Genomic DNA, 12813 nt, shown 5'->3' with positions numbered 1-12813 from the left:
AACGTCACAAAACAAACTACTAAAAATATGCAATGCATGATGGGAGCTATTGATGAGTTTTGATTGGTGGCACCCAGAATGCACTGCAACATTTGATGGTCACCATTGTTGAGGTTCTCACGCTGATACTTGATGTCTGTGTGCCTAGATCAAAGCTTTTTTTTTTAAATATATTTATTATTTGATCAGAAGAGCTCTTAAAAATCTCTGTTTATGCTGAAAATTTCAGACATTACACTGTACAATCACAGTATGGCAGAAACCAATCCAACTCAGAGATTCAGGTCAGATGATGACCAATCACCTTTTCTCTTGGTTTGTCTTAACTGTTGTCTGGCTCAGTTACAGCAGCCAAACAATATCCAGTGTTAAAGGGTAAAGGGTCAAGAGCCCAACTAAAGCAAACATTGACCACCGTGACGGTGACCTAATTGTAAAACATGATTTTCTCCTTCAGTGATTCTGTTTGTTAACATCAGGTGTCTTCAATAATTCAGTTTTGGGGGCCTGGAAACACAAGCTTTTGAACAAGATGCCTGTATCATCTCCATGTAAACAACAAAAACATGAATTTGTGAAGAAGGTGACATCATGTGCATGCATATTACGTTTTTGCGCAGTGTTTCTTGATCACCAATTACTGGCCTGACATGCTACCTTGACACCGATGTCAAGGTAGTATCATTAGCATAGTGTTTTTTTATTTTTTTTTTGTCCAATGAAACCAATATTTTTGTTTAAATTTTACTTAATTTGTTTGTGCTATTTTACTTATTGTGAATGGATAATTTGTAAGCATCTCATTGGATTAATTCTAATTAATTGAATTAATATTGCTTGTAATCTGTTGACACAATTATATTGAGTAAATATAGTGTATCATTTTTTACAGTGTGGTTTGTTAGGATAGAACAGTATTTGGTCGAGATACAACTATTTGAAAATCTGGAATCTGAAGTTTTTAGCAATGCATATTACTAATCAAAAATATTTAAAGTAGGAAATTTACAAAATATCTTCATGGAACATGATATTTACTTAATATCCTAATCATTTTTGGCATTAAAGAAAAAATCGATAATTTTGACCCATACGATGTATTGTTGGCTATTGCTAGAAATCCATACTACTTATGACTGGTTTTATGGTCCAGGGTCACATATAGTAAGCATTATTTCTTGAATGGCCTCTCATGGTTTCTTTTTCACAAATTTTCCATCATCCTCGGCTTCTTTGTTTTCTTCTCTCAGATGAGCTCAGATTGTGGCTGATGCCGTGTGTGCCATCAGTTCAGAGCATTCAACGTTCTTCTGGTCCAGGGCCGCCCGGACAGCTTCATCAAACACAGTCTTAAGTCCCATCTGTGTAAATGCAGAGCACTCCAGATACTTCACAGCTCGTATTTCTTCAGCCACAGCCAGGCCTTGATGGTAGCTGATGGGGATTTGTTTGCTCTTTTTCAGCATTTCAATGGTGTCCTTGTTGTCTCTCAGATCAAGTTTAGTCCCGACTAGAATAATCAGAGTTGCGGGGCAATGATGCCTGACCTCTGTATACCACTTTTTAGAGATGTTCTCAAATGAGGCTGGATCCACAAGAGAGAAACACATCAAGAACACATCGGTGTCAAGGTAGGAATGTGGTCGAAGTCTGTCGTAATCCTCCAGTCCCGGTGTATCAAAGAGTTCCAGGATCACCTGCTTCATACTTATCAAACACAGTGGGGACAAACTCCTCTGGAAAACGTCCAATGGTGTAGCTGATCAGAAGGGTTTTTTTTATGCGCAGCCACATCCCTGATGATCACACACTCTATGGTCTGCATTTGTGTAGCACACTATCCTGTTAGCACTCAGCTTTAACTGTGAATGAATCAATAAAACTGCTCTGACTGGAATAATCCACCCTCAAATTCAACAACACAGTGATTCCACACAGAAAAGAGATGCAGAGTTGATAGAAGCCAAAGGAAGTCGTAAATGCCATGTGACTAAAGTTAGTTGGTCGACTGCATTCAGTGCATTATGCTGCTGCTTCATCCGTCAGGTTTTGGAAGGAGAGAGTGAGAAGAAACCAAATGAACCAATCATCAGATAGCAAGCAGGTGGAGCAAAGACAAGAGACTGACAAAAGAGCACATGGCACACAAAAACCAACCAAAAGGGGTTGTGGAAATACAAACACACACACAAAAAAAAAGTGCTCAAACAGAGCACAGGTAGAATGTCAGGAGCATTTAAACGCAGATCCAGGACGTTTTTCAATATAAATCCGACTGTATTCATCTGAAGGAAGAAAGTCATTTACACCTAGGATGGTTTGAGGGTGAGTAAATTATGGGGTTATTTTCATTTTTGGGTGAACTATCCCTTTAAGGATGTATTGTTTAACAGACTGAAAGACCTCTAGTGGTTGATGTGTGAATTACTGTTCATGGAGGTGACATAAACAGATTCTTGAAATGCAACGACTTTCCCTCCCAAAAACTTCCCAGTCTTTACTCTGATCTTATTTTCACATTCAATTCATACTTTAAATATGGAAATAAGATCTGATCAGAATAATTAAAGTATGAGTTACTTTAATAAGTAGGATTAGTACTTTAATAAGTAATAAATATTACATTGTGCCGTATTTTAAAAATTACTTGAAACTACTTCTTGAAACTAAATTTTACATGAATTTAATTGTAAAGTAGACTCAAAATAATTTGTATATTATAAAGAACTATATAAACAAATAATCAGCTATAATCCAGCATAATGCCACTGACAGAATTCAACCATCAGTGCAGTTCAGAGTGAAAATTTAAGGCGTCAGTTAAACCTGCAACACAAATTAACACACAAAAAAGAAACAATGAAGCAGCATGGCCTTCTTAATAATAAGTCAACTATTATGATGTCTGCATATTTTTGTACATCAAGGTCTTTTGAATCCTCTTTGTCCAGGACTTACAGTAGATGCTTTCATTCAGTAACATTTAGTGGATGTTCGATGCACTTTCCACCAAAGTTTAGGATGTTTGTTGTGATGTTTTTTTCTTCTTCTTCTTCTTCTTTTTTTTTTTTTTCTTCTGGATCTATTAAGTTACTCAAAATTATATGTTTTGTAGGTTTTAATGAAGAGTAAAGAAGCACACAAGAAAAAAACAACAAAAACAAAACAAAAAAAATACGTGACTTCAAAAATTCATAATTGTAGAAATATTATTTCACCTTACAAATATGTTGGGCTTGACATTAACGCTTGTCCGGGACAAGTGGATTTTGTAAAAGGGCAAGTGAAAGAGAATTTTACTTGCCTGACTGGACAAGTAACCTGATTAAAACATCAATAACAAACAATAACTAGGGCAGCACTGAAACTTTGGTAAGAACGATTCTGATTTCATTACTTTCAGTGTAAACGGTGACTGATAACGGATACTATCAAGGTTGCGTCAGTTGAGGTTCAGTCATGAGGTCTGACTCATGGAAAAATCAAAACTAATAGACATAACAGCAACTGCAGTAGAAAAAAAGAAAGATAAATATTCTGTATAACATATGATATAGGTAAGCAACATCACACGACCAAGCAAATCCAGCATATGCTGGTTAGGTATGTTTTGAAGCATGGCTGCTGGTCCTTAGCTGGTCATGAGCTGGTTTAAAGTGCCCCTATTATGCCTTTTCGAATATTACCTTTTCATGTAGGCTAGTAGTATGTGAACATAAACTGTCTGCAAAGTTGTGAAGCCAAAAGTGCATGATATATAAAGTTATTGTCTATCAAAAAAAATAGTCGGCTCGCAATCGTCTAAATGAGTCGAAAATAGTTCTAAGCAAAACCACAGCGGAACAGTCGCGCATCTCCGAGCAACACAGCGGTATTTCGTTACTGATTCATCATTTTTGAACGAATCGGGTCAATGATAAAGTGATAAATTCATAAAGACAGTCACTTGCTTTATTTATTGAATGAATTAGCCGTTTGAATGAATTGGTCGAATCAGTGACTCACTCGTTAACCCTCTGGTTGTGTTCGGATTCGTGTCACACTTGTTGTGTTCCTGGTCAAAAATGACCGGACTCCAAACAATTGCTTATAAATCTCTCATTATGCTATATTATCACCAAATATTGGATTCAATCTTTTTGCCAACTTGTTTTCTTTCATTTAGGACTGGTTTTGTGTTTCTATTTGCATCTGATTAATCGTAGGCCTCATTTATCTGAAAGTAGGCCTCATTTATCCGAAAGTATATTTTTTATGAATAATTTTCACAATATGAGATAAAAAAATTATGAAACTTTGCACTGTTTCTCACACTAGTATGCTTTAATGTTTAATCAGGAAGCTTTTAAATGCTTTAATTTTGTACAAAATTGCACAAAGTCACACTTGTCAAAAATGGCCGGCCATTGAAAGTGAATGGGGAAGAATGAAAGTAAGAGAAACAACTTGTGTTCAGGAGCATGTTGTGCTTGAAAACATAAAGGCCTTGGACCAGTGTGTGTGTGGATGCATGTATACTCATGCTATCACACACACACATCCATACAAACTATTGTGAGTATTACACCTATTTCATCCTACCCTGAACTGCATGCAATATGCTTTTATGATAACTCTCTCTCTCTATATATCTCTCTCTCACACACACACACACACACACGGTAAAACTGCCTTGTCTTTAGCCTGCATTGACTTCAAAAGAATCTTTTCTTTCATCACATATTCTAGACAAAACATGATGACAATAGGTTTTGAGGCGTTCATGGTCTCACAGAGTACTGGTGCTGTTTTTTGTGATCTTCCCCATTCACTTTCAATGGCTGGCCGTTTTTGACGAGTGTGACTTTGTGCAATTTTGTACAAAATAAAAGCATTTAAAAGAAAACTTCCTGTTTGAACATTAAAGCACACTAGTGTGATAAACAGTGCACATTTTCATAATTGTTTTTTTTTTATCTCATATTGTGAAAATTATTCATAAAAAATGCTTTTTTCACTCAAAAAATGAGGTGCCTACTTTCAGATAAATGAGGCCTACAATTAATCAGATGCAAATAGAAACACAAAACCAGTCCTAAATTAAAGAAAACAAGTTGACAAAAAGAATTAATCCAATATTTGGTGATAATATAGAAAAATTAGAGATTTATAAGCAATTGTTTGGAGTCATTTTTGACCGGGAACACCACAAGTGTGACCAAGTGAAATAAAACTCACAAAAAATTATGAAAATTCAAAAAAAAATTCTGAGAAGTACTTATACCCTGTGTGAACAAAGTCAGTAAGTTTGAGTCCAATGCGATAATGTTAACTAGTATTTTCGGGAATAAGAAAATCTTTCATATTTAAAGTCGGCATGAAACGGAAGTTGTAACTGTCTTTTCTTCTCTGCTGTGATGTATATCAGAGTGAAATGGCATCTGAAATGAGAGGGCGGGACTTGATTTCATCCTTTGGAAATTGATTGAATCCTTGGAAGTTGGGGCGTTACTAACAAAATGGAGGCAGATCTGAAATGCCAGTTCGCAGATAGTGGTGGGGGATTTCTCGCCACTGGATTCACCGTTCACACCCAAGGGCACGTGAATTTAAAAAAAATAATGAAGTGCACGGATAAAGTCTTTATAATAAACACTACAGTAGTCCATCAAAAAATAAGAATTGTCAATTTTGATTTCATGCCGACTTTAAAAGTATCATTGCATTTTTCCAACATTTCAGATTTATATGTTAAAAAAGTAAAACATTAATCTTATAACATTAGTCATGCATTTGCAATTTTACTGTGTAAATGCATTTATGGAACCTCTTATCTTCATTAAACAGTCGGAGTAAATACATCTAAATGGCACTTTCGATGCAGCTTCAGTGTTTCCTCTGCAGTGGAAAGATGGAGTTTCATTTGAATGGTAACAACCATAAAGAGTCTAATTATTCTAACTGAATATAGAAAAAAAATAAGAATTTGAAGTAAATGATGACACATACATTTAGTAAGGTTAGGAAAATATTGGCCTTCATAAAGTTAAAAAGTTTGATAAAAAAAAAGACTGATTTACTTGTCTGAAGGCGAGCCCTGATAATGATTACATTGTAAGCAGTGCATTAAATCATAAATTTAACCAACAAACCAATCAATATTCACACAGTACATACAGTAAGCATTTTGTGCAGTCACTTCAGAGGGTTAAACACTTTCTCTTTCTTTTCTTCACGAGAGGTGGGTTCAGGGCCGCCCAGACTGTTTCATCAAACACAGTCTTAAGTCCCATCTGTGTAAATGCAGAGCACTCCAGATACTTCACAGCTCATATTTCTTCAGCCACAGCCAGGCCTTGATGGTAGCTGATGGGGGTTTGATTTTTTATTTTTCAGCTCTTCAATGGTGTCCTTGTCGTCCCTCAGATCAAGTTTAGTCCCGACTTGAATGATTGGAGTACCGGGGCAATGATGCCTGACCTCTGGATACCACTTTTTAGAGATGTTCTCAAATGACGCTGGATCCACAAGAGAGAAACAGAGGATACGAGGTCACTGGATTCCCATCAACTGTCACAGAGACATAATCATCAAACACAGTGGGGACGTACTCTTCGGGAAACGATCAGTGCTGTAGCTCATGTTTTATCCACAGCCTTGTCCCCGACGATCACACACTTTATGATCTGCATTTGTGTAGCACACTGTCCTGTTAGCATTCACTCTTTTGTCTTTGTTTTGACTTTAAAAAAAGCCCTTTTGTTTATCTGCACTTGAGTTCTTGTTCTCTCCTACCCGAACCTGTCAGAGCAGTAGCAGACGTGTCTGAATGCAGTTGACCAGCTAACTTAACATTCAAGTTTAACTGTGAATGTAGGAGAGAGCAAGAACTCACACAAGTCACACTTGTCAAATACAATAATAAACCTCACACAAGGACAATACAGACGACACGAGTATCCTGCCACAAAACTAAGAACAAGACCAATAAAAGTGACAGACAGCCAGTCCCCCAAATATCAGCTGTTAACCCTATGAAGCCAAAACATGATCAAAACCAAACCTGTTGTACACAATCTAACAACATGTCTTCTGTCATGTGAGTGATAGTTCATACATTTTTAGCAAGTAAAAATCCTTTTAGGATAATTGTAAAAACATTATTTTATTTTATTTTATTTTTTTAACAAACAAACAAATAAACAAGAAAATTGTTTCATATGTCAAGCTTTACAGGGTTAATTAAGAGTGACCGTGTAAAAAAAAAAAAATCTAATTTCAAATTTCAAAATTAATGGGTAATGGGTAAACCAGTAAATATATCAAAACTGTGAAATAAATAAATACATACATAAATAAAAATATTCGGCTCAAAATTTAAAAAACACATTATTTTGAGATAATTCTGAAAAAAATGGAGAGTGCATTAATTTGAGGCATTGCTTTCCACCATATGAAATCTCATATTGAAGCAGTACACTTTGTCTGTAAATGTTTAAATGTTCTTATGTAATTATAGACTTTATCTCATTATCTCCTATCATTTCCTGTAAATCAGGACTTTTCTAGACAAATCACTGTTTACTTTTTTTACTTTTTTCACTGTTTCACTTTCGCAGAAACAAACTACAGAATTTAAAGTTCACACATAAATTGGTCAGAAGGGAAGAATATAAGACGTGTGTTATGATTTTACGGAGTTCAGCACAAATGCAAGAATGCAAAATATTCATAAAAATAACAACAATAAAAATAAACATCAGCTACATTTCCTAGTTCAGTGGTCAAAATATCACTGAATTATCACTTGTTATTTTCTATAAATTAAAAATGGAAACTACATTTTTGCATGTTTTTGTTTTTAATTACTTTGAAAATGTTATTTTATGTTTTTGATTTTGGAAATTAACTATCCCTAATTAGGCTCATTATTTTGTGTTTTAAGCTGATATTGAGCACACATTTATGTGCTCTCTGCAAATGTTATTGTTGTAAGTGAAGGTGTGTAGTTAGTGTAGGGTGGCCAGATTTTGTTAGTATCTTAAAACTTAATACTTATACAATACCAAGCACTTCTGTAAAAACCCGAAAGACCATCATCATCATCAAAAAACAACAACAAAAACTTTTTTTTATTGACTGACAAAAAGTCAGTCAATAAAATCCATTAATCAATGCTGTCTTAAATTCTAAGAAGGTTTGAGATCCTACCGTCTCCAGTGTGAAATATTCAGTGTGATTCAGGTCAATTATTTGCCCCCTTGATTACTGATGTGCTTCCAGGTGCTTTTTCCTGCCTGAGCCTGTTTATCTATCTTACACAGTGTTCGCAGGAATTACAAGGGAAAGCATGTGCCAACATACTGTTCTTCTCCCCATAGCAACCATATCAGACAGATAACACGCACGGACCTGTATCACACTGCCTATCTCATCCTGTTAAGGTCCTCCTCCACTTGCTCTTTGGGAATACAAATGCTGCTTGGCTTCACAGCACTTTCTCAGGCTACACAAAGAAAAGGAAGACTTTGGCCGCATACATTTGGAACATCTCAGCACTTGGTAAATGACATTTCTTGCAACATTTTTTATCTTCTGTTCAATAGTATCACTTTTATTTGCATATGACATTTTAAACTAAGCAATATCTCCTATTCCTAGGTAAAATAATAAATAAATAAATAAAAACACCCTAAAAGGCACAATGTTGAAGGGAATGGAGATTGGGGGCATTGCCCTGGGCATTAGTGGCTGGATCCTTAGCATTATCGCTTGTGCTCTCCCAATGTGGTGTGGCACGGTCTTTGTTAATTCACAAATCATCACAGCACGAAGCATCTGGCAAGGTTTGTGGATGAATTGTGCTGTACAGAGCACCAGACAGATTAAGTGTAAGGTCTACAACAGCATTCAGGCCCTACCGCAGGAAATTCAGGTTTCCAGAGCCATGACGGTCATTGTCGTCGTCTTGGCTTTCCTGGGCGTGATGATCTACATCATAGGCACCAAATGCACAAATTTTATCAAAGAGGAAGTATCCAAGGCTAAAATGATGATCGTCTCTGGTGTGATGTTCATTATTGCCGGCATCCTGGAGCTCATTCCGGTGGTCTGGGTGGCACACCTAACCATTCAGGAGATTTACAACCAAATACCAGACAGCGTTCATCAAAGAGAGGTTGGGGCGTCCATCTATGTAGGGTTTGCCGCTGTTGCTCTGTTACTGATTGGAGGAGCTTTGCTGTGCTGCACCTGTCCTCCACAGGAGAAGAAGTACAAGACGCCAAGAATGGGCTACTCTGTTCCACGCTTTGTCGGTGGTGGATATGACAGGATGGACCATGTTTAACCTTGTTTTCTTGTAAGAAAATAAAAAAAGGTCTCACACAAAGGGTGGAGATAACTCTAATGGCTTAAAACAAGAATGGAAAATCTTATACTAATATGTTTATACCTTGCTTGAATTGCAATCAGCTCTGTAAAGGTTTCATTGTGTTTAATGTCAATGCATTCTTATTCTTATTCATTGAAACTGTTAAAAATGGAATGGAGAACTGTCAGATATCTACACAGCAGCTTTGGCCTTTTTTTTTTTTTTTTTTCTTCTTTACAATCCATCTGTATATGTGTTAAATACATTACGAGTGGATGCATGCAAAATAAATAATAAACAAAAATATGAATAATGCCTTTAGTCTTCAGTCATTCTTGTGCTGCTCCATTCAACCAGATTTCAAACGTGAATAAAGCCAGCGAAAACCCCACAATGCCACACTGCAGTGCATTACTGTAAAAACGCATGAGCTACAATAACAACACCTCCTTCTTGTAAAATTACTCACAGGTGACATGGAAATATACTGTTAACAGCTGTAAATGTTGTTTGACCCATAATGCATTGCAAGCTACAGCTACATCTTGTAAAATGTACAGCTTGTACAGCTATGTCTTGCTGTAAAAACTGCACTGTAAAAAAAAAAAAGTGTAATTTTAACTGTAAAATTTTATAAAGATGCTATGAAAAAAAAAATTAGCTTAACAATAAGTTCCCGTACTATATACAGGGAAAAACTGTGAAAGTTCTAACCAGACATTCCATGTAATTTTACAGTAAAATGCTGTTAATTGTACAGTTTTTAGAAGTAAAAATAACAAATCAATGTATAATTGACAGTCAAAAACTGTAAACTGATATTCCCAGAATTCCCTGCATGACACTCCACATTTGAAAGTATTTTGTTTAAATAATCATGTTTTTTAATAGTTTTTGTTATCAGTTATGTACATTTGGGCTTTATGTTACATCTTCTGTTGTTTGATGAAAGTTTATTGCATTATTTAAGTACCATGTGTGTTACTATGATGGTTTTGTGTTTGCATGAATGACTCTGTGCACCTTCTATATATTAGTATATAATTCTGCTTGTGGTGAAGCTACTTGTGTGGAGCTTTGATTCTTCATATGGCTTTCTCTTTTACAACCTGCATTATTATGGTGGTTGTCAGTATTTTAATAGCAGTGTGTTGAATTTACTAGTTTACATTCAAATTTCCTTGTTCACAAATTACAGTTTTATACTGTACATTTTACAGTTTGTTCTGTAAATGTGTTCACAGTTTTTCTATTTTTCACAAAATTATTTCACAAAACAACCACAGCTGCCAAAATTATTTAGTAAAAACTACAGAATTGTTTTTTTACAGTGTGTGTAAAAACGGTTACATTGTAAATTTTTGTTGAAATGGTTATTTGCTTGATAAATCATCTATGTTTTAAGTGTTATTGACTCAGATTCATATTGAGTTCAACAACTTTGTGATTAAAAGTAATATTTTATGGGGTATAGTCTAATATGTGTTAATGCTTCGTAAAAAAAAAAAATAATAATAATAAAAATAAAAAAATAATAAAAACTTTAAAAAATGTTTTCACATAATTTACCTTTATTCCTCACCGCTCTATCCCTGCTCTACGGTGACCGGGAGGGGCCGTCTTCGGTTCACTTAGTTTTGTCGTGGCCACGCAACCCAGTCTCTTACTACTGCGTATCTATACAACGAGTTTGCATTTTCATTAGGCGTAGTATTTACACGCCAAAGTCACATTTTTCGTTCACACTGTACGCAAATCACCTCCCGTTAAACTTCCATTGATGGAAAATGCGTATGCATTGTACGCAGTGAATGGATTATATCAACGTCATCACCATTGTCCCGCCTCTTCAGTCATACTCAAGATTTCATCTTGTGCAGGTGCCGCCGCATATGCAGAAATACATATTTAGATTTGTTTATTTATTTATTTTACAGAAACATATTGTAGCCTATATTACTCAGAATCTCTAGTAGGGACGAATGTTGCTACTACATCTAACACTGAGCTAGCTTAATAATACTGCTCGGGGTGTGTGTTCACGGTGTGTGTGTTCACTGCTGTGTGTGTGCACTCAGGATGGGTTAACTGCAGAACACAAATTCCGAGTATGGGTCACCATACTTGGCCACATGTCACATCACTTTCACCTCGTGCGACCTCGTGCATTGTCGAAGCTGTCAATCATCACAACACAAAAGTAACTATTTAGCCAAAAATATGAACAAATAAATAAATAAATATCGTAAATGCAAGTGCTAATAGGATTTCTAATGTGTGTCAATGCTGTCAGCATCAAACGTTATTCTCTTAAGTGAGCTTGCACATGCAGGCCACAGTGTTGCCAGGCGATTAATGTCTGTTTAAAAACATTTTCATTAAATGTATTAGAAAAAAAATTAGTGTAAGTCAAGTCAAGTTCAGCTTTATCGTCATTCCGCTACATGCGGGGGCATACAGTGGAACGAAATGTCGTGCCTCACAGGACCACGGTGCTACATAAATACAGGCATACAGCAATGAAGTAAGACAATATAAACCTATGCACAACTATCCTACTGATAGATTGACTATAAATATACTATATATAAAAAAAAATGTTTTACCTATACATAAACTAAAAAATACAAACAATACAAACTATACGAGTGCTTCAGATAAATACTGTACATGTGCGAAGAGAAACATTGTGAGTCAGCAGCTGGCTGGGGAACAGTGCAGGATGATTTGTAGTGCATGAGCATGTAAACATACGTACATTACTGAGTCTTTTTGTGGGATTTGTGTACACACAGCAGTGTGTGTGAAAAGTGACTAGTGCACATAGAGGAGGAGAGTGTGCTACTACAGGTGGTTTGTACAGGCCCACTCACCTGTGTGTAGCACACTTCGATTGCATAGAAAAAAAGTTCCATAAGTTTTCGATGGTCCATGTTTCAGGAGGTAGGGGGTTTGTATGGGGGTTCAGAGAGGGGCGGGGTGATTTGAGTTCAGGGCTCTCACAGCCTGGGGGAAAAAGCTGTTGAGCAGTCTGGCAGAGCGGGCTCTGATGCTCCGGTACCGTCTTCCTGATGGTAGGAGCTGGAAGAGACTGTGGGAGGGATGTGTGGAGTCCTTCATGATGCTATTGGCTTTGCTGGAGCATCGTGTGAGGAAAATGTCCAGGATGGAGGGGAGAGGGGCACCGATGACCGAAGGGTCATCTGTGCGCAAAGATGACTTTTTACTGATGCATCATATGTATTTGGTTACATTATGTTGAGATCACATAACTTTATGTGCATGCCAGGCATTACGCGTCGATCACAGATGTGTGGATTAATCAACTGATTGTAATCCTGGTTTAACCCAACTTGTTTTTGAATTTCTTTTTTTATTATTATTTTTTCCTCCCTATTTTACAGTTGTTCAATCAGAACGTCCAGAGGCTCTTTAGAAGCAGTACATCTTCTTGGAGATGT

The 12813-nt window shown here is 36.3% G+C and overlaps 1 protein-coding gene and 2 pseudogenes across 1 annotated transcript; 1 reads left to right on the top strand and 2 right to left on the bottom strand.

Moving 5' to 3' along the window:
- Positions 1-1256: 1256 nt before the first annotated feature.
- Positions 1257-1825, bottom strand: LOC131537024 (ras-related C3 botulinum toxin substrate 1-like; annotated as a pseudogene).
- A 4354-nt stretch (positions 1826-6179) lies between these two features.
- On the bottom strand, positions 6180-7085 carry LOC131545409 (ras-related C3 botulinum toxin substrate 1-like; annotated as a pseudogene).
- A 1334-nt stretch (positions 7086-8419) lies between these two features.
- Positions 8420-11111, top strand: LOC131542693 (claudin-3-like). Its single transcript, XM_058779608.1, has 2 exons — positions 8420-8541; positions 8641-11111. The coding sequence occupies exon 2, from the start codon at positions 8684-8686 to the stop codon at positions 9326-9328; it is 645 nt and encodes a 214-aa protein (XP_058635591.1). The 5' UTR covers positions 8420-8541; positions 8641-8683; the 3' UTR covers positions 9329-11111.
- Positions 11112-12813: the final 1702 nt, after the last annotated feature.

This window comes from Onychostoma macrolepis, chromosome 01, assembly GCF_012432095.1.
Source record: "Onychostoma macrolepis isolate SWU-2019 chromosome 01, ASM1243209v1, whole genome shotgun sequence".
In the NCBI taxonomy this organism is placed as follows: Eukaryota; Metazoa; Chordata; class Actinopteri; order Cypriniformes; family Cyprinidae; genus Onychostoma; species Onychostoma macrolepis.
The sequence above is the reverse complement of the archived record's forward strand: the minus strand, read 5'-3'. Positions and strand labels throughout refer to the sequence as shown.